General features: G+C 40.5%; 1 protein-coding gene across 2 annotated transcripts in view; it reads right to left on the bottom strand.

Moving 5' to 3' along the window:
* Positions 1 to 20,049, bottom strand: part of MAP3K20 (mitogen-activated protein kinase kinase kinase 20) — a 189,565-nt gene that overhangs the window by 33,948 nt on the left and 135,568 nt on the right. The window contains exons 11-14 of one of the 2 annotated variants that reach the window (XM_044913679.1): positions 14,210 to 14,345; positions 2,203 to 2,247; positions 367 to 397; positions 129 to 268 (exon numbers count right to left, since the gene is read on the bottom strand). In XM_044913679.1, coding sequence (XP_044769614.1) covers positions 129 to 268; positions 367 to 397; positions 2,203 to 2,247; positions 14,210 to 14,345 — 352 coding nt within the window. Of the gene's footprint in view, positions 1 to 128; positions 269 to 366; positions 398 to 2,202; positions 2,248 to 9,007; positions 10,518 to 14,209; positions 14,346 to 20,049 lie in introns of those variants that run through there. The other variant, XM_021703307.2, reaches the window with a different exon arrangement.

Here is a 20,049-nt window from a genome sequence, read left to right as displayed (position 1 = left end):
GGAAGTATTCAGTATTGTAACAGCCAGTGCCTTTGTGTGTGTGTATCCTCAGCCTTTGGCACAGGGTCTGCTACAGGGTAGGTGTTCAGCAAAGATTGTTGACCGAACGTCTTCCCTCTCCGAGGTACCTTCAGGTGAATGATGTGCCCTTTGGAGACAATGCCCATGTCTTTCAAGTCTTCTTCCTCCAGAAGAAGCAGTCGCTTTCCTGTAATGTTGTTTTCCTTAAACAAGCTTGCATATACGCTCATCTCTGCTGAAGAGTCTCCTGAAGGAAGGGATTAGAAGGCAGAACAACATTAGAAGAAATCCTGTCCAGAGCAAAGTTAACTGCATGAATTAAGAAGGTTAAGTTATTCCACTTGCCTTTTCTGACGAGCTGCTGAACCCAAAAATACTGTGAAAGAGAAGACATACATGGTTTTGAAGATTCACACGTGGTCAGTGGCCGACTTCCCAGTAAAACACACTTTTCAATAGATTAAAATACCTGTAATTTTCTGACTCAACCACAAAGGTAAAATGAAAGACATTCTCTTTATGGTTTTAAAACTTCAAGCTTTCAAGTAGGAGATATCCCTCCCTGTGGAAGTCTTGGGACACTTAAGGGAATGTTGGTTTTCCTCCTTATTTGGGAGATTTTTAAAAATCCTTCAAGAAGGTTCTTACTTATAATGATTTTTCTTTTTATGTGCTGGTGGTCCCTGGGGTTGCTGAGAGGTACTGGTTTCCCCGGGAATTGTACGAGGAACAGGGACCACACAGTGGTGGACAGAGGAGTGGGCAGAATATGCCCTGTGTTCTAGGCCTGGTCAGGAAGTAGCTATGTGGCCCAAGACAGGTTAAAGCTCAGAACTTCCTGTATAGAATGAAGTTGGACCCAGTGACCCTCAGTCCCTGAATTTAACTTGGCACGTGTTTATTGGTAGCCTCTCACATAGATGGAAGGGAGGCCAGACCCAGTCCCAGCAATTCTCTGGGGAGCCCTTAACCCTGGGATTTTATTTACATGGCTTGAAAATCACTCGACCTCAGAGAAAAGACTAAAAATAACTATTAGAGCTCAGTGCTTTTTAAAAAATTTCTTCTCAAATGAGATGGGCCAACTTTGCAGCTTGGGATAAAGAGATTCTATCCAGGCCCATGAAAAAGGAGATCCTAAGTTCTTTTTCCTTGTTAAAGCAGGGCTGGTGGAACTTTACAATCAAGGAGGCCCAATGAATGGGAAGAAGTGGAGACAAGTGGTGCCAAGTTTTCTTACACCTTATGCTATAAGCCAAAGAAGTTAGCTAATGTTGAAAACAGTTTTACTTCACCAGAATACAGTAGGCAGAGAGGAAAATGCCCCAGTCCAGAAACCAGGTTGAGTTAGGTAAACAGACCTTCCCAAGAGTTTGCAGTAGTGAGTTTGTACCCTGTGGCATCCGGTCTGTCCCCTGGGGTAGGGGCTCCCTGTGGCCTGGCATTACAGCTGTTTTTCATATAATGATACCTTGAGCATATAAAGTGGACCTGGACAGGCGTAAGCCCCTGAGGTCTCTGATCAAGAATTTTCTGGACCTTTCACTAAAGAAACAGACGCATCAGGCTAAGAAGGATTACCCCTTAGGGTTTCTACCCAAGTGTAAGGTATAGAACTTCCTTTGGACTTAAATAATCTGTCCTCATCCTCTGGCTCCAGCTGCAGAGAATGTCTGGGAGATGGCGGCCATTCCTCCTTGGGAAGGCCAGAGTAAAGATGAACCTGTCACTTCCAAACAGGCCTGAGGTAGGAAGGAAACCCAGTTCTGCAGAATCCCAGCTAGCACTGCCTTTACCAGATCTTTTTCCGCTGTGGTTCAAGTTCATCCTTGGTATTATAGGAAAGTTTAAGATCAAATTTTTTTTTCACAAATGTTCATTCGGTATCCTGGATCACTCCTTTAACACTGTCATTGGTATTCATGATAGTATTCTGGAATACCTTTCAGAGCAAATAGGGAGGTGGAATCCTCTTGTAAGATTTGAAGAGATACTTGCTTTGCTCTTGAGGCCTTATTTTAAATCATTACTGCATTAAAAATCGAAAAACAAGGCATTTGTCAACTTCTCCTACTTAGACTTTGCTAAGGCCCAGACCCCTCTGGCTGCATTTGTAACTTGTGGACAAACGTCTGAACCACCTGCCCGGGCCAAACGAGGCGTTAACAGAAGCAGGCTTACCACGTCGTCTTCAGTCCACGAGCCAATCTCAAAGGAGGGCAGCAGCTGCATGGGAAATACGAACGCAGTGAAAAACAAAGGCAATATTACCATTGTCTTTTTGGTTTATCCCTTGTCTTCCCATTTCAGCTTTCCGCTGCTGCTCTGGCTTGGTTCCTCCTACAGGTGAGGTTCCTGACCGTATGGGGAATTTCTCAGTGCCCCAAGCATTGTGCCCACAGAAGCCAACCACGGGCACCAGCTTCTCTGTAACAATTCCTTGCACTTGGTGAATGTGGCAGCAGGACTGTAGATCTTGATACTGTCCTCTCTTGGTACTTGACACACACACCTCCCTCAGTGGGGCTTGGCAGTCAAGAGTTTCTGACATGTGCCAGAAACCAGAGCCTCCCTTGGAATTCCCAGTCAGCATGAAGATCACATGATTTTTTTTTTTTTAAAGATTTTTTTTATTTATTTGAGAGAGAGAGAATGAGACAGAGCACATGAGAGGGGGGAGGGTCAGAGGGAGAAGCAGACTCCCCGCCGAGCAGGGAGCCCGATGCGGGACTCGATCCCGGGACTCCAGGATCATGACCTGAGCCAAAGGCAGTCGCTTAACCAACTGAGCCACCCAGGCGCCCAGATCACATGATTATTAAAGAAAATTCCAAAGCAGCTCTTTGGTACTCAGATGCCTTACGTGCTGCTGCTTACAGGAGAATTTCTAAGTGTTTAACCAAATGACTCATTGGCATTAACCAAGTATTAGGACCCATGGATGAAAGACGAGTTAGATGGGACTCTGGCCCAAGAAACCCAGGTTGCAGAGTTTGCTATAATGGAAACTCAACTAACCTATCAGGTGTAGACACGGAAGGTGCCTTTGCAAAAGAACGCTGGCCTGCATCATCTGCAAAGCCAGAGAGCTACTCGTTTCAATATATGCCCATGGCCATAGACTAAATGAGACATGCCTACATAATCTGAAAAATCTTGGTGTGTCCTGTGTCTTGAATTAAAGTTTGCCATAGCCATTAGCTTTAACTAACTTATCTTGCCAGAATGGTTGGATTGCTCATAAGATAACATGGCAAAGTGTCTTTCAACCTTTGTTACAGAGACTTTCTGTGAATGAGTTGAAAAAAGAAGTTGAATTTGGTTGCTTTTAATATTACTCTCAAAATCAGAGGGTGGGTGAGTTAATCCTTCTAATCTGCAAATATTTTGAACTCACATGCTTAAATCCCTGCTAGGAAAAGTATGCCCCTCCCTTCAAGCAGCTTTTAATTTAATTGGGGGTGAAATAGATATGAAATAGATATGGATTATAGATGGAGGAGTTCAAGGCTACCTTCACGCTGGTCTACTCAGTGCCTGGCATACAATCCTTGGTAAGTTTTTGTTGAACCATGTTTTTGAATGAATACAACTGCAAGGTACATTTAACTAAAATGCTCAGTTCTCTGGGTTTAGCACGGGAAAAGCGAGGGTTTCACAGACTAAGATGGGGGAACAGAAGGCATGGTGGTTTGAGCTGGGTACTATAGGGCAAGAAAGAGAGAAGCGATTCTGGGTGAGGAGAGGCAAGAAGGCCAAACACTGGCAGTGGTAGGGAGCAGAGGAGGGAAGGGGGGCATGTTTGCCTTACCGGAGCACTGGATGCAGTGTGAGCATGTTTGGAGGATAAAGGGGAAATGCTTAACAGCTTTGCTGAAAATGCTTAAATTCTCGCTGGCAACAGTTAAAATCTCTAGGGAGCCAAGCAGGTTTAAAACAAAACAAAACAAACCTGCAAGTTACAGGATATTTGAATGTGTAGAGTTTGAATATTATGGCCAAGCTGCAAGGGTATAAATCACTGCTCTTCTGTATGTACCCATGTGCCCTAGTTCCCTCAGGCTTGCCCCTCTCCTCCTCTGAAATACTTGACATGTGTCAGAATCGTCACATGCACTCACCTGCTTCAATGATGCAGAAAGGAAAATGACTTGAAGAAAATCTAAAACTGAATTTGATCACAGAAGGTACATGACAAGTCTTATGTCTTCACAAGGCAGCTGAATACAGCTGCAGAAATGTGTCATTCCCTTTTCCCATCACAGAAACCAGTGTGAAACAAGGAACTTTTTTGAAAAGTTCAAGGAACAATAGACTGAGTTACAGAAATATTTCCCTGCATTAAGGCTAGCCTCTACAGGGAGTGGGGCGATTGTAGTGTTTTGGTTTGTATACAATTCCCAAATGGTGTGCTAAACAAAATAGAGAAATAAGTATTTCTTGAATAAAAGTTGTACACGTGACAACTAATCAAAACCAACATATTTGGTTTTAGGGTCCAAAGGAGAGGGGAAGAGTTCTCGAGCCTTCTGAGGGTGACTCAGCAAGATTCTGATGCCGAGAGAAAGGCATAGATTCAGCTTGCTAATCCCTCCGGCAGGATTCTTGCCCCAGGCTTGCAGAGATCAGTGAGGGGGAGGCGGGAGCCAGGCACTGCTTCAAGACGGTTTGAATTTGGCAAGACCGAGGTAAGAGTTAATGATCTCCAGCCACATCGTGGTTTACCATTTCCTTTATGCTTTCTGTACCTTCTTAGCATGTCAGTGTATCTGCTGTAGGGTGAGCTCTAAGCCTTTCGTTCTTTGGGGATTAAAAAAAAAAATCCACCTTGTGACTGTCCCATCACTTTGCAAATTCGTTATTTATACCCAACTGATGTCAGGAGAGAAAAGCTCACATTCGTGTGCATGCATGTGACAGTGATTCCTTCCAAGGATGTTGGGAATCCAGTCTAACAAAGATCTAATATACACAGCAACACATTACAAAGGGATTTACTGTCAAAATGTTTATTGCAAAATGGAGTCTTAAAACAAAGAAAAGCAAAGAAAAGTTCACATCAAAATGAAATGTATGACACCAACTTGGATTTCTGAATACATTGTGGACTCTGTGCTGGAATATCAAATTCCAACTATGAAATCGATAATGAGTAGTCTTACCACACACGAGTGAAATGTAATCTTCCATAAAACATTATACAAGATATATGGCATAGGATTTGCTCAGAATAACATTGTAATAGTTGAGGAAAAGGTTTTGTTAAAAAAATAAAGTGATAATGCCATCCTGTATTCGAAGCGCACACTCAAAGAATATAAATATTTCCTATTAGTACAAAATTTTTTAAAAGAGCGCAAAAGCAGTATGTGCAGTGTATTGTATCTGACGTTAAAAGATAAGCTATTCTGCACATTATATAAAATAATTAATGTAGCTGCTGAAAACGCTAGTTGTAAAGTCAGTAATCACATGCCCGAAAGCTCCTCCCAGGCCACAGAATGCAACTCAGCTGCAGCCCGAGGGAACGGCGTAGCCCTTCGGGTTCCCTGGTACACACTCCCTTTCCATCACAGAAATGCTACCGCTTGCAGGCTGGGCCACAACCCAAACAGAACAGAACAGATTCTTCTCTCTGGCAATGCTTAAAGTCAGAACAGGAAAGCAGTCTGACTCCAAAGCAGCAAAAGGTGCCTGATGATAGAAAAATGATGCTCTACCATAAACGTGGTGTGGTGAGACAATGCCCGGTGTAACAGGCCCGCAGCGAGTCCAGTGTTACCAAAAACCAAAAAGGGTATCAATATTTAACTCAGAGTAGCTTTTAAAATGATCTTTTATGAAATGCTCAGTGAGCACTCTGAAAAATAAAGTTATGTACACATCACAGTGCTATGAGAAGTCCTTCTGGCTCTCTCCTACATCTTACCTCCGATTCCTTGATTTTAATGGGGATCTGTTCTGAATACCTCAGCTGTTGCTGAAGTCTAACAAATGTGCTGCGTGTTAAAAATCACTGGCTGCACACCGGCCCTCAACATTTCCAGACCATCCAAAACAAGTGTGCTCTGTGCCTTCAACTACTTCCCCTTGGTTATGAAATGTAGAATATTAAAATGTGATTTTACAACAGAGAGTCCTTTTAAATTAACCTCCCTCGGTGATGGGTTTCTTTTTTATTTTGGAATTAGTCTAATAGGAGAGTGACCCCCTCCCCCAAATACATCATTTTGCTATTTTATAAAGTTTCCACCAGCATTCTTCAGGGGAAAGAACCCATTTTTCTACAGGTGGGGATTTAAGATAAATGTCACCAACCTATAAAATTCATATTGTATAGCAGTTGTCATTTTGAAACTGCATCTTTTGACTTGAGCAAGTTTGTTTACGTGGGAAATGAGATGTAGAACTCTAAAACTGCCAGCTTTTGTAGCAAGTTTCTCAGTGGGGGGAGGGACCATGCTGTTGGTATTGTGGATGGAGTTCTTCACTGGGTGGGGCTGCCCCTGGCGCTGGGCACTCCACACACGCCCAGTCCCTGTGACAACCCAAAATCTGTCCCAGCACTCGGGAACACCATTAGGGGCCCCAGATGAAAGTGTATGATCTGTATGATCGACTATATGAATACAGAAAAAAAGATGAAAAAGAGTAGTTATATTTTCAGTTGTATGGCTCTGACAATTATTACTACAGAGTTTATCATTTTGAATCTTTAAATTTCTTAGTGTTTCTTTAATTATTCTCTTTATAAATGTACATTCTTGTAAGTCAAGTAACTGGAAATACATCCAACATCAGTAATTTGCCATTTCAAAAACTGATCTGAAAAGTGAATTAGAAGCTGCACAATTAACATCATCTTTAGAAATTCTATGTAATAAACAGTTCTTTTAAAAAGTAATAAAACTAATAATAGAGTCTAAAAGTCTTCTACATAATCTTCACAGAGTGAGACCCCTTTAAAATTCTGTTTATATGATTCAGATTTTAGGGATGTTCAAAACCGTAGAAAGACACTGATTTGGAACAGAGTAAAATAATGCTGTGTGGCAATTAAAATATGATGCCAAGTGGAGAACAATTTCATGCTTATCACTGAAGCTTTCAATTCTGCTGTATCCTAAATCCCTGAGGTTTCTTCGTGGTAACAGTATTGAGCTACAACCATCTCTGGAATACTGGTGAGGAAAATGGCAGCACTTGAGAGATCGGGGAAATCTTACCTAATTAATGGTAAACCTTGGTCTGAGTAGAGAGAGTCCTATTACCTTTCACTTTGGGCCCTAACTGGCTCCTTTTATTAATGCACCAAAATTTTATGTGTAATTACAATAGGTTTATTATGTAAATGAAGAAAAATATCAGTTTCATTCTGTTTATATGTTCTAATTTTGTTGATGATTCTTACAGAGGAGAGACAGGGTTTAGATTCTTATGTAAAGTGCACAGATCCCAATATCAGCCCAGAGATTCCTGTCAGTGAGGCCTTCTCTGCCCAGTGTAAACTCCGCAACACTCCCCTGTGTGTGTTATCCTCTTTCCCCTGCTCCCCTTCTCAGCATGCTCTTGTCAAACGTTTACATAACGTAAGGCATTTGTTTTGTTGATTGTCAGGCTCTCTGCTCACTGGCATGGATGCTCCATGAGCGCAAGCATTCCCCTCTAGCTGGTCCCTCGAACAGTACCTGGCACAGAGAGGGGGCTCAATGAATATCTGTGGAACGAATAACTATCTTTACCCAGAAAGATGTGCAAGAGGCTTTTAAACGGCTTCCTCTTTGGCTCTCTCCTTCAGGTTGCTAGACCACAGTGACCTGGACATGCCGCAAAGTCGAGAGTTGAAAACCATCCCTCTGCTGCACTCCCAGATGTTCTGCTTGAGGGGCTCAGCCTGAGGGAGGGAGCACATCTCTGCTGAGCACAGACAGGATGCCTGGATGTGCTGTGCCTGGGTGCCGCCAGGACTAGCTTGCGGTGAGCACGTATCTGTGTATGTTTGCATGGACAGAAGGTGTACCACTGGCTACTAGGGAACCCATCCTCTAGGGGAAAGGTCTACCTATGTCTTCTGTTTTTACTTAGTCTGTGGGTGGAGGCAGGGCCTGCAAACGCCTCAGGTACATAAGCTTCAAAGAGCAACAGATTAAATTTGTTTATATAGTTTATATTCTAAGAATGTTCTCTTATATCTTTCCTGAAAGCTATTCACTTTAACTTCCATCTCCTACTACTCAACAAACATGACTTGAAATTGATAGTTTAGTTTTCCAGGTTACTGTAACTACTTATTTTTTTAGTATCTTTTCACTGGCTAAAATTAACTGATCACTTACCATGGGCCTGGTACTGTGTTAAGTGCTTTACATGTAATATTTCATTTCATCCTTACAACAGTCCTTTCAAGTGGGTCCTGTTACTATTCCCATGTCAAAAATGAGCAGACAGACACACAGAGGTTAAATAATTTTTAACAGATTACACAGCAGTTCTGAATCCTAATTTGACTCCGGATTCTTCTGTCTCACTGTGTATAGTATATAGATTGTTCTACATTTCACACCCAGAACATTTTAATAGTTATTTTTCTCCAAATAAAGCTGGCACAGCGTACTGATCATTTTGTGATATTTTTCAGCTGTTAATAGGGATTAGAAGCATGTCATGTTTCAAATTTCAAGAGGCTTTTTATGATTGAATATAGTTGTGGAAATAGTATTAGATAATATCTATGATGATATCCTTTCTTAAATTTCCCATAAAAAGAACCACCAGAAGTATTTTAGTTTAATAGTCAAATGAATGGCACTTCTTCCCAATACAGAGTGAAAAAAAGTTTTTGTGCCTTTGCCTTTCTGTGTGTGTGTGTGTGCGCGCGCGTGCGTGTATGTGTGTGTGTATGCGTACATATATATGACTACAAATGTTTTGTAGTTTTTTTATCAGTGTTTTACAGTTTAAACAAGCTTTGACAAATATGATAACATTCTGAGAATACTTCTCTGGTGAACTAGGTTGTCGGAGCAGCACCTACATTTACTTCCGTTTAACACTGGCATGGCTGAGTCAGGGTTAAAAGAAAAAAAAAAAAAAAGACAATTCTGGAAGGCTGGATTTGATCTAAAAAGGACCCTTCATCTGGTACTTCTGTCTCAGTAAGTTTAACTTATCTGTGCTATTCCTTTCATAATCTTTTAGTTCCCTCTTTAAAACCTTTATACATATATCTAGAACCCAGGATGCTCCTGCCCCTCTGGAAAACAAACACATGCACACCGCACGGGGGGTGCACAGCTGGTCTGTGTCAGCACTTGATATCAGCCTACAAGTAGCCCTTTAAGACCATCTCTTTCTCCTTTTATAAACTAAGCCTTAGATGACTGTGTGTTGTTCAGAAGCTTCCAGGACTAGCACTGGTATGAAAGCCTACAACATCTGCTGTTGGTTTCAAATTAGCGCATTTCTTCTCCCAATGTACTATTGAGAACATCTCTCAGATTTTATTGTGAGTAGTTGTGCCATTAAGGATCGAAAATTCTTGGCATTTCGGTATTTCGGAAGAAGTATTTGTTATAGCCTTCTTTCATCTCAGTTTTTTTATTGTAAGATTTTGTAGTCACTATCAATTATTTCTGACAGTGCAGTGTATTATCATAAGAAAAAAAATGTAGTGTGTTACAGGAAAATCAGTGTCAAAGAAGAATTAGAGGAGGTAAGAGTGCTTTTTCAAAATGTAAGTCTTCTTAAGCAATTAAATAAATGAAATCAAATCAAATACAAACGTTAAAGTATTTGTTTAAAAAAAAAAAAGCCAGAATGTAATTAGTTAAAACTACTATATTGTAATAGAATCACAAATTTCTATAATCAGGCACCACATTTGCTGACTCATTAAATATACCTTTCTGGCTTAATTCCCCCCGCCCCCCATTTTTCTGTAAGCAGAAAAAAGAAAGTAAAATCATTCAAGAAATGACTGTCATAGAAATGTGATTGGCCTACAAATTCAGTGCTTAGTTTTCTGCCTCCTTACTGGTTTTTGTACAGACTGAGATAGCAAATTTCTTTCGTTTTTCCAAACATTTTCGATTTTATTACTTTGCTTTCTGGTTTCATTCACTATTATTATCCATGTCATTATCCTCCTCATCACCGTCATCATCATCATCATCGTCACCTTCTGACAAGTCAAAATCACTGAACCCCAGGGCCATGTTGACCTTCTTCCCCCTTCTCTTAGATGTGGTTTTGGAAGAATTCTGCTTGGCTTGCATGTTTATCTGCATCCCAGAATGCAACACAGCTCCTGCTTTGTTCATTGAGAAGACATCCCCAAAGCCCATCAGCATCATGGCCTGCAGACTCTGGTTCATGCCATGGCCCTCCCCGTTACTTGCTGCTGTGATCTGACATGACATCTCTGCACTGTTTGACTCCTCTGTCTTAGATTCAAAGTAAGACTCCTCAGACATTCTTGCAGCAAGAGGCAAGAGAAGCTATCATGAGGAAAGAAAGGACAGAAGTAAAAAGAGAAATTAGGACCAATTTAAATAAAAGAAACAGATACCACAAAATTAGTGGGTGCTGCACCGAAGGTAAATGATTAGTGAAACAAACGAATGTCGGGAATTATGTGAGAATTTATTTAATGGCAGGTTTGGCTCCAGCATATTTGCCGTAATTTATAAATGACAGTAAATCACAACCAAAAGTTTGCAAAGCATCATGGCAGGCCAAATTTCAAATGGGAAGGAAGTTGCAAGTTTTAAGCCCTCATATCACTTAAAATAGTTTTGAGGATTGCACTTAATTTTTCCCAATTTCACTTTCACAGAAACATTTAGCTAACTATGAAATTAAAAAAGAAAATAAGTAGAGATTAAATCTCAAGTAAAAAATCAAGAAATGTTGTACCAAAGAATAAAGCTTAGAGGAAGCGTGAGAACAGTTCAGTGGTAAATACCCTTCTACGGAAATCTGGGCCATTAATCTCCTTTTTATCTAGATTACTATTTGACACTAAACTAAAAATGAGTCTAGAATTCACTGGTTTCCATTTATTATTTATTACAGCCAAATATAATGCTATTCAACTTATGATATAATTCACATGTAAACAAACTCTAGATCTGTCTCTAATACTTAATTTATAAACAAGTACGTAAATACAAATGACAATTGGGAGGAGAGGGAATTAGTATTAATTTAGACTGTTACCTTGTGCTCTATTCTCTAAGTGTCCTTTTAGCAAAATTTGTTTTCTAGGAATTCCCCCTCTCACCGTGGACACTGACATCTATTTTCTACCTTATGTAATTATTTTGAACAGCTAACCTATTCCCATAAGTATTGATCATATTCATTTCAGAGGTAGAATTGTCAGGATCTAAAAAGTGTTCCTGCTTCTTTTGAGGAATAAGCAAACTGAGGCTTATATTTTTGGTATTGCTTAAATATTGGTAAATTTATGATAAACAATATACAAGTAACATATGGAATGACCTTTACATCCTGGGTGTAAAGATACATTTTAAGGCCGATTTCCTAATTTTTAAATTGGAGTTTTTGGGTTTGTTTTTTTAAGTTTTTTTTGTTTTTTGTTTTTTTTAAAGTAATCTCTACAACCTATGTGGGGCTTGAACTCATGACGCCAAGAGATCAAGCGTCGCATGTTCCTCCAACTCAGCCAACAAGGCGCCCCCTGGAGTCACAAGTTTTTTTAAAAAATATCTTACTCTTAGGAAAAGATCTCCAGAGTTGTTAGCTCAATAACAACTTCATAAGCTTCGGCTAAAAAGTACCAGTTACATGGAAGAAAAAAATTGCTTTAGATCCTTTAACACTGGAAACAGGATATTACTTCCCTTGCAGTCAAACTTCCCAGCTTTTCAGATTTGTTTTCAAATGTTAGATTCTCTTAGGGAGTGCTTTGTTGCTGATTTATTTTATTATTTCATGGGTCCTTCCTCACATTATGTTAAGTTCTCAACAGCTGTCTCTCAAATAAGTTTTTATTTTGAAAAGAAAATTTTTACATCAAGCTACAACAACAATTAAAAAATAAACATTGTCCATATTTATGTATGGAGAATTCATCTTCCCAGATACCTTCAACTAATGTTTTAATTTCAGGAAAGATAATAGTGTCCTTCCTAGAAATCCAATAATTCCATCTTTTATGAAGTTACATAAATGTTAAACTTTTATAATTAAGATGAGGCTACACACATATGGAAAGCCTAAGCCTCCAGCTACTTCCTTTTAAAAAGGTTTGTTTTATCTTTCTCTCAGAAACCTCATTTAAAGTCAACTAGAAACTGATGTAAGGATAAAAGAAAATACCTACTTAGAAAATGCCTGAGCACAAACTTTCTTTCCTTCAGAAATACCAGCTCTAAGCAGAAGAGACATTAAAAGCAAGTACTGTAAGAAAGAAAACTTAGCCCTCATAGGTAAAAAAAAAGAAAAAAGAAAAAAGAAAAAGAAAAGAAAGAAAAAAAAATCTGAGACCATGCTTCATACTGTCCATTGTTAGATGGTAGCCTTCAGAGCAGGTCCTTTACAGAAAGTTTTCTGGAGTTAAAACGCAAGCATATAACCTACTGAGCACTCCTACGGTTTCATTATGTATTACACAACAATGTTACTAATAGCAATAATGTGTGCAAGGCAGCCCATGATTTCTTAGCAAAACTAATGCCAATAAACCAAAGAAAGATTCTAAGGCATACTGTAACAGGTAGTTTAAAGTTTTTTTTTTAACAATGCTACATTTAGAAGGAGTCAAGCCATGCAGTGCTTTATAGCTTAAGATTTCAATGTACTTAAAAACAAAAAACAACACCTCTCAGCCTTCAGAAGACAGCCATATTTCTGCCTCTCCTCAGCTCTGGGAGAAGCAGTGCTCCTTGCAGACGCTTAGGGTAATGCTTTCTGAGTCTGCCGGTTGGTACCAATTCAACCAGAACAGGAGACTTCCCTCGACTTCCTTCTTGGGAGGCAAGTTCAATTCACTGAACTTATAAAATGTGGTACCTTTTAATGTCCCATGGTAGTCTTACGTATAGCAATTCAGTTCTTACTTTGGAAATCCCTGCACAGCCAAAGTCATTTCGGAAAAAGTTAAATCTGATAATAAACATTTAACTTCACTGTATTTCCCTTTTCTGGATATCAGGTTGCTTCTCCACATGAACTGGAAAAGGAGGCAAACTCTTTTATTCTTTAGACACTGGAAAATGCACCTGGGCACTGGCTGCTTAATGAAGATTAAGGCTTTTAAAAATAGGAAACCTTTTTGAAGATTACAAAGTGAAGGGCATTTAAGTATTTTTTGGATATAACTGTCACAGCAACTATCAAAAATGAATTTAAGATACATAACAAGATTACCTCTAATTTTACCGTTACTTGTGATTTATTACCCATTAAGAACCCTGGAAAAGCCAATGATAATTCCTGAAATGATAAATCATTCAAAATAGGGAAGAATCCTAAAATTTGATTAGACTTTAATATATCATGGCAAGATATAGGCACAAGCTAAATATGTAACTAGTGAAATCCTTAAAAAGAATTTTTATTTTCCTCTAAATAGACTTGGAAGAAAACCAAGGTATTTCCTAAGTGTAGTAAATACTGGAGGCTTGTCCCAAGGGAAGTCTTTTTCCAGTCTCTTGCTGCAATGATTATAACACTAAATCGAGCGAGGAATATTAATGCTTGTCATTTATATGTCACTAAGTTTGCTTTCTTTTAGGAGGAAAACTTGGTTAAGTTCTGCCACATCAAGACTCTTGGACAGCTAGCTGCCGCGGCATTACGCTTATTAATTACTGATGGACTCCATGGAGTTAATCAGCCTTTAGGCACATGTTCTGGGGATCTAACAGATGGTATGAAAATACACTGCATTTTATTTTTGTAATTCTAATATACAAACACACTGATAATAACAGTTCTTAGAGAAAGAGCCAGAAATAGGCTAAGCTTTTCTTTTAAATTTCTGGCATTTTGTTAATTGAAATTAGATCTGCGTGTTACTTGAGTGTCAACGCAGCCCCGTTCCCATGCAGGCAGAAGGCAGCAAGTGAGGTGGTGGCAGTGGGGGGGGGGGGGGCTGCCATGCTGCCCCGCTCAGCTACATCTTCTAAGTGGGGGGCTGAGCCACCCTGGTGGGAGCACTCACCGGGGTGTTGGACTGCTCCGTCAGCTTTTGCTCCCACATCCTCAGACGTCTTTCCCTTTCTTTGAGTTCTTGCTCTTTACAGCTGAGGTCCCGTTCGAGTTTCTTCAGCCTCTCGAGAGTTGCCTCGATTTCGCACCTGCACAGGGATGACTGGTTTAAGTCTCAGCTTTGCTCAAGAGTTAGTAAACGCTTAGTGGTTCATCAGAATGCTTAATCACTGTAAAAGGCTAACATTTGCGCTTTTATTTTTCACCAGTTTTATTGAGATATAATGGACCTACATCACTGTGGAAGTTTAAGGTGTACAGCATACTAACCTGAGTTACACATACTGTGAAATGATGACCACTATAAATTTCGTTAGTATCCATCATCTCATACAGAGAAAGCAAAAAAAAATTTTTCTTGTGATGAGAATTCTAAGATTGACTCTCTAAACAACTTTCACATATATAATACATTAGACTGTAGTCATCGTGCTACACATTACATTCCTTGGACTTATGTATCTTATAACTAGAAGTTTATGCCTTTTGACCACCTTCCTCCTATATGCCCTTCCCCCCAACCTCTGGTAACCGTCAATCTGATCCTTTTTACCTGTGAGGTTGGGAAAACGTGCTTCTAAACCAAACAGTCAACTATCAAAGAAGAAAATCTGTCATATCCTGCAAAATCAACAGGTAGTTTCTAGTTTGGGAAAAGAAGTTCAAAACACTTCTTTAAAATCACCTTTAACGAAGCACTGAAGACCCCCTGGGGTAGAGCCTGAGCTACGGAGCTGCATCCTGGGTTAGCTAGTTAGGGAATGCTGACCTTCAGGTAGCCCTTTACAGTTCAGAAAGCACTATTACACAGTATCTCACCTTATTCTTGTAACAGCCCCCAGAAACAGGTACTAATCCCATACAGATGGGGAAAATGATATTCAGGTTAGGTGATCCACACCACATCACCAGTAAACTCACGTTCGCTTATTCCCTAGCTGGGTGCCTCAGTCAACTGATTAACTGACCCAGTTTCCTCAGCTCTAGGGGGTGATGATTATCTTACATCAGGGTTCCCCCCTTGCCTGATCCTAATAACTACCTGGGCAGCTTGTTAACAAATATACAACAAAACACAGATTCTCAGGACCCTTCTTTAGGGCTCATGATTCAGTAGGGCTGGGTGGGGCCTAGGAATTTCCATTATTTAATAAAAGACCCAGGTGACTTTTATAATCAGGCAAGTGTGGGCCAGATGAACTCTAAGATTCTTTTCAAAGTTTAATCATTTTTTTGGAAGTTCCCTTCTTAGTCTCAATAGGCCAACCAAGCTCACCCCTTGGAATTTGTCCAGTTCTAGGAACCCATCCTTTGTAGAAAATGAACTGTTGACATCGCTCAACACAAGCTGTCTTCCTTCAAGGCTGTCACAGTGTGTAAGTCTCAGTTACGCTCTGAGAGCTGGAAGTGCCTTCCCTTGGGTTTCTGAAAGGCCTGGAAGCAGCTGATGGCTGGAGGTTAACTACGTGCTGCTTCCAGGTGCCACTGAGCCAGACCTGCTGTACCCATGGCATGAGGCTGGCTGGGACCCTGACTATGGAAGGTACTGCCCCAGACCTACGTAACCCAAATCTGCCTTTTAGCTCCAGGGAAAATTAGAATACACGGCCATCTCATTCCAATGCCCTTGTGGATGAGAACTAAATGAAAACAAAAATGCTGTGGGCATTAACTGGCAACATCCGAGACAGGGAGCAGCTACTGAGGGGGGTCCGGATCTCGGCCCGGCACTTTGCTTCCCTGGCTGTCTGAAAGGTACACCTCAGCGCCAGGGAGGTAGCAAGTGAGTGTAAAAGCATCTGCTGTCAGTACTCCAGCCCTTTTCCTGGTGCCATTTGAAAATGATAGAACGGTAGAGTCATACCACATACCCTAAAGAAAGGCGCTAAGTCAGCAATCTTTCAGAATCATGACTGTCATAAAATCCAGATTGTATATTTCTGGGTATTTCTGACAAGAGTATTATGCCCCTTCAGAGATGAGTTTGCGTTTATTTTCCAAATGGAGGACTGAGGGGGAAAAACCACTGTGGGAAACCTTAGGTGAAACTTCTGTGACGAAGGAAGGAAGGACGAGCCACCCTGGGAAACGGAGGGGGTCAGCGGGTGATGGGAGGAGGCAGCACGCTCCGTGGCGGACGGCCGGGGCCTGGGGCTGCGGTTGCGGTGTGCTCAGTGCTTCAGCCCCGCCACCGGCACCCCTGCCAGAGGGACGGAGCGCCCAGACTGTTTGGTCGGGGTACACGGCCAGCACATTCGAGTTCCCTCGTAATTTAAGCCAAGTTTCAGTTCTGGGAGCCGACTGTGATTTTGAGCCCTTCTGGAAAACAGATCAACAGTTAAGTAAGCTGAAAGCTGCGACACAGGGAACCAAACACGGAGTAAAATGTGCTTCCTCAACCCATCTCCTCAGGCTCAGCACTTCCAGCTCTGCTCCCCCAGGCGCCCCGGGTCTGCAGGGAGTGTCGGATACAACGCAGACCCCAGGGGGGCATCAGGACAGCTGCCCCCCCTCGCTGTTCCCTGTGTTGCCCATGCATTGTTTTGCATCACAAGCATCTGTTGATGTGCCTGTATCACCTTCCTGTTCCATAAATAAAAGTGTTTTAAAAAAGTGTTTTAGTTGATGAAAATTACGGTTTTTTTTCTTAACCCAAATCTAACTAAGGTTGACTTCCCCTGGTATCAATTCTCCATATGCCAAAAACAGAGTGAACTGGAGTTCTCTTTTTAAGGTCAATTTGTAAAAACAGCCATATTTTACATGACGATAAATAGGTAGTATGTATCGTAATGTTATATATTAAATGATTGGTGCTAATATCCAAATTGCAAAGATTACATTTTTTTATCTGTTTTTTGTTTTTAACAAGGCATGCCACAGCGAGAGTATTCTGATCACCAAGGAGGACTACAACCAGCAAAGTATTCTGCCAAGAGACCCAGCTCCGAACACGCCATCCGAGCACCACAAAGCTTGCTCAGTGCGGATTACCACGGGTCTGGAGACAGTCACATGGGGCAATGAAAACTGCAAACATGACCAAGAGGGTGACACATTTCCTGTTCTTAATACTCACTGCTATTATTGCTAATAAGTCAATAAAAGGAGAGACAAGCTAAAGATATGATGAACAAGGAAATGCCTGACAGATTTCTTTCCAATCACCTAATAGGTCAAAGGAAAAAACATAGTTTATGTGGTTGTTAATAACCTAGTTTTAAAAACAACTTTAAGAACCATCTAATTCTCTAAAACAGGATGTTTCATCGGGTCTATGTGTAAGGAAGCTCTACCAGAAAACAAGCGTTTGCCAGAAACACCAGATTTCCTACACATGCTTTTGACCCTAGTCACGTGGTTTCAGACACCAGACAAAAGGGAACAGTCTGAATGTGTTGTTCTTAGAACAACAGATGATCTGACAAAGCATTTAATTTTTTCTAGTATGTGGCATAGAGTAGGATAGTTGTTTTGTCTTAATCATAACCTAAAGTAATCATGCTCTGTAGTATTTCTCTGCGCAAAGGAATCGGGTCAAGTGAACTCCGCGTGCTAGATGAGTGGAAGGCTTGGCACCGGCCATGGGGGTCCAGGAACAGCACCGCATAGACTGTGTGCCCCGGCAGGCCTGTGGGACCAGACCACGTGGGTTCTAGCACTGGCTCTGTCTTACACGGTGTGATCTGGGACAGGTGACCCAACCTGTCCAGGCCTCAGATTTTACATCTGTGAAAGAAGTTAGGATGGCCATGTGGATTAAAACAAGATGATCCAGATAAAGTACAAGCGTCTGGTAAGAATATAATGAATGACAGCTGTATGTATTGTGACTCTAATTAACATTATCATTACTACCCCCTATGTTTTTAACCAATTGCCAAGTTCAGTTAAAACAGCTCTACGACTTCTCAGACTGGTTTAGTGGTTCAGGTAAAGACAGGTATTCTCTCACCAGCCCTCAGGATTAATTAGCTCCTGAAGGACAGCCAAGGAAGAAGCCAGCTAGGCAACTGCTTGCTTTTTACTAAAATACATTAATGTACTACCAATGTTATTTTCCTCATCTTTTCATTGTGAAGCATTTAAAAAATGTATTATTCAACTATCCAGGTTTGCAGGACATAAAGATCTCCAAAGAGAAACCACTCTCTCATAATTTCATTATCCAATGGTAATACTGGCCTTTTGATACTTTTCTCTATGTGCACACAGCATATACACATAAATATGTCTATTTTACAAAAAACCGGAATCATTCCAGTCATACTGGACCCTAGTGCCTCTATTTTTAAATCATCTGTCAGATCTGTTATATCATGAATGGCTCCATCTATTCTGTATATGGAGATATCATCAGTTTTTAAAACGATAAAAACCACAAAAACCCCAAAATCTTTTTATTGTACTTTATGCCATTCTGGTTTGCAATTCTAAACGACGCTGTGCTAATAAGCAGGTGTCCATACATTCTTGCACAACCTTTCCATTTATTTTCTTAGAGATAAAATGGTAGTGGTGGAGGGGTCTGAAAGGTAGTATTTTCACCAGCAACATACTAGAAAGTTTATAATGCTGGATATTTTCATAATGTAAAACTTTGCCAATCTGGTAAATGAATTATGTTCCCTTATAGTTATAAGTGAGGTTAACTATTTTTCATATATTTATTGGCCATTTGATTTCCCCTTTTGTGAAATGCCTTTCATGTCCTTTAGAATGGGACTATAATTAAAGTATTATTTTAGACAGTAACTCTGTCTACTACAGCGGTTTTCAAAGTGTGATCTGGGGACCCATGAGAGGTTTTCAAACGATTCAAGAGGTTAAACTGTTTTCAGAATAACATTAAGACATGATTTGCCTTTTCTACTCTCATTCTCTCACGAGCGTACAGACTGTTTCCAGAGGCTTCAGGAGAGGTGGCAAAGCCACAGGCTGAATGTAGAGGCAGGATTTATTGTTTCTTAAATGAATCAATAACTACATATTTACATGTTTTTCTCCATTCTCATTTTGAGTGTGGTAAATATTGACAGATGTAACTCACTGAAACAAAATCTCTTTGTAGTCCTCAATAATTTTTTAGAGTATAATGGAGTCCTGAGACCAAAAACTTTGAGATGTGCTGAGCTATTATATGGGGGGAAATGGTTGTAGGGAAGTTCATGACGGCTATTGCTTTTGGCCATATGGAGCTTTTACATTTTTATATCGAAAACTTACCAACTCCCTCCCTATATTCTGATATACAGTATCTGAGATACTACATCTCAAGGGTATCAGTAGTAATGTTAAAATCCCACTGATCTTTTGGAGAACAGATCAAACAGCATCTCCCCAGGAAATCCTCTTATTACCTTGTCAGACTAGATTAGATTTCATGGTTGTATAGTCTCACATGTCCAGTACTTCTCTGTCATCATACTTATCAAGAGTCCTAAAACGTTACTTGTATATTTATATTTAGCAGTTTGACGTGAGACACCCCAGTCCATGTGCACTGGGGCCCTTCTGCTCACCGCCACAGCACAGGACAGGAGCACCTTGCCGCGGCAGAGATTCAGGCACTATCTGAATGAACGAATGTCAGAAGCACACTTGTCATAGTCAGCAAATTAGCTTACATATTTATATTCCCTTGTGTAATACCGTAATGTCTTTTAATATTACTACCACCGTGGTGTTTCCTTCCTCTAGTATTTATGGAGCCACTGCTGTGTTCAAGGCACATTCTAGATGCTGCAGTTATAGTAATGAACAAAAGAAATGATCTGACCCGTTTACATTTCG

Source organism: Neomonachus schauinslandi, chromosome 3 (genome assembly GCF_002201575.2).
Source record: "Neomonachus schauinslandi chromosome 3, ASM220157v2, whole genome shotgun sequence".
Taxonomy (NCBI): Eukaryota; Metazoa; Chordata; class Mammalia; order Carnivora; family Phocidae; genus Neomonachus; species Neomonachus schauinslandi.
Note: the sequence above shows the minus strand (reverse complement) of the source record. Positions and strands in the feature narration are given on the sequence as shown.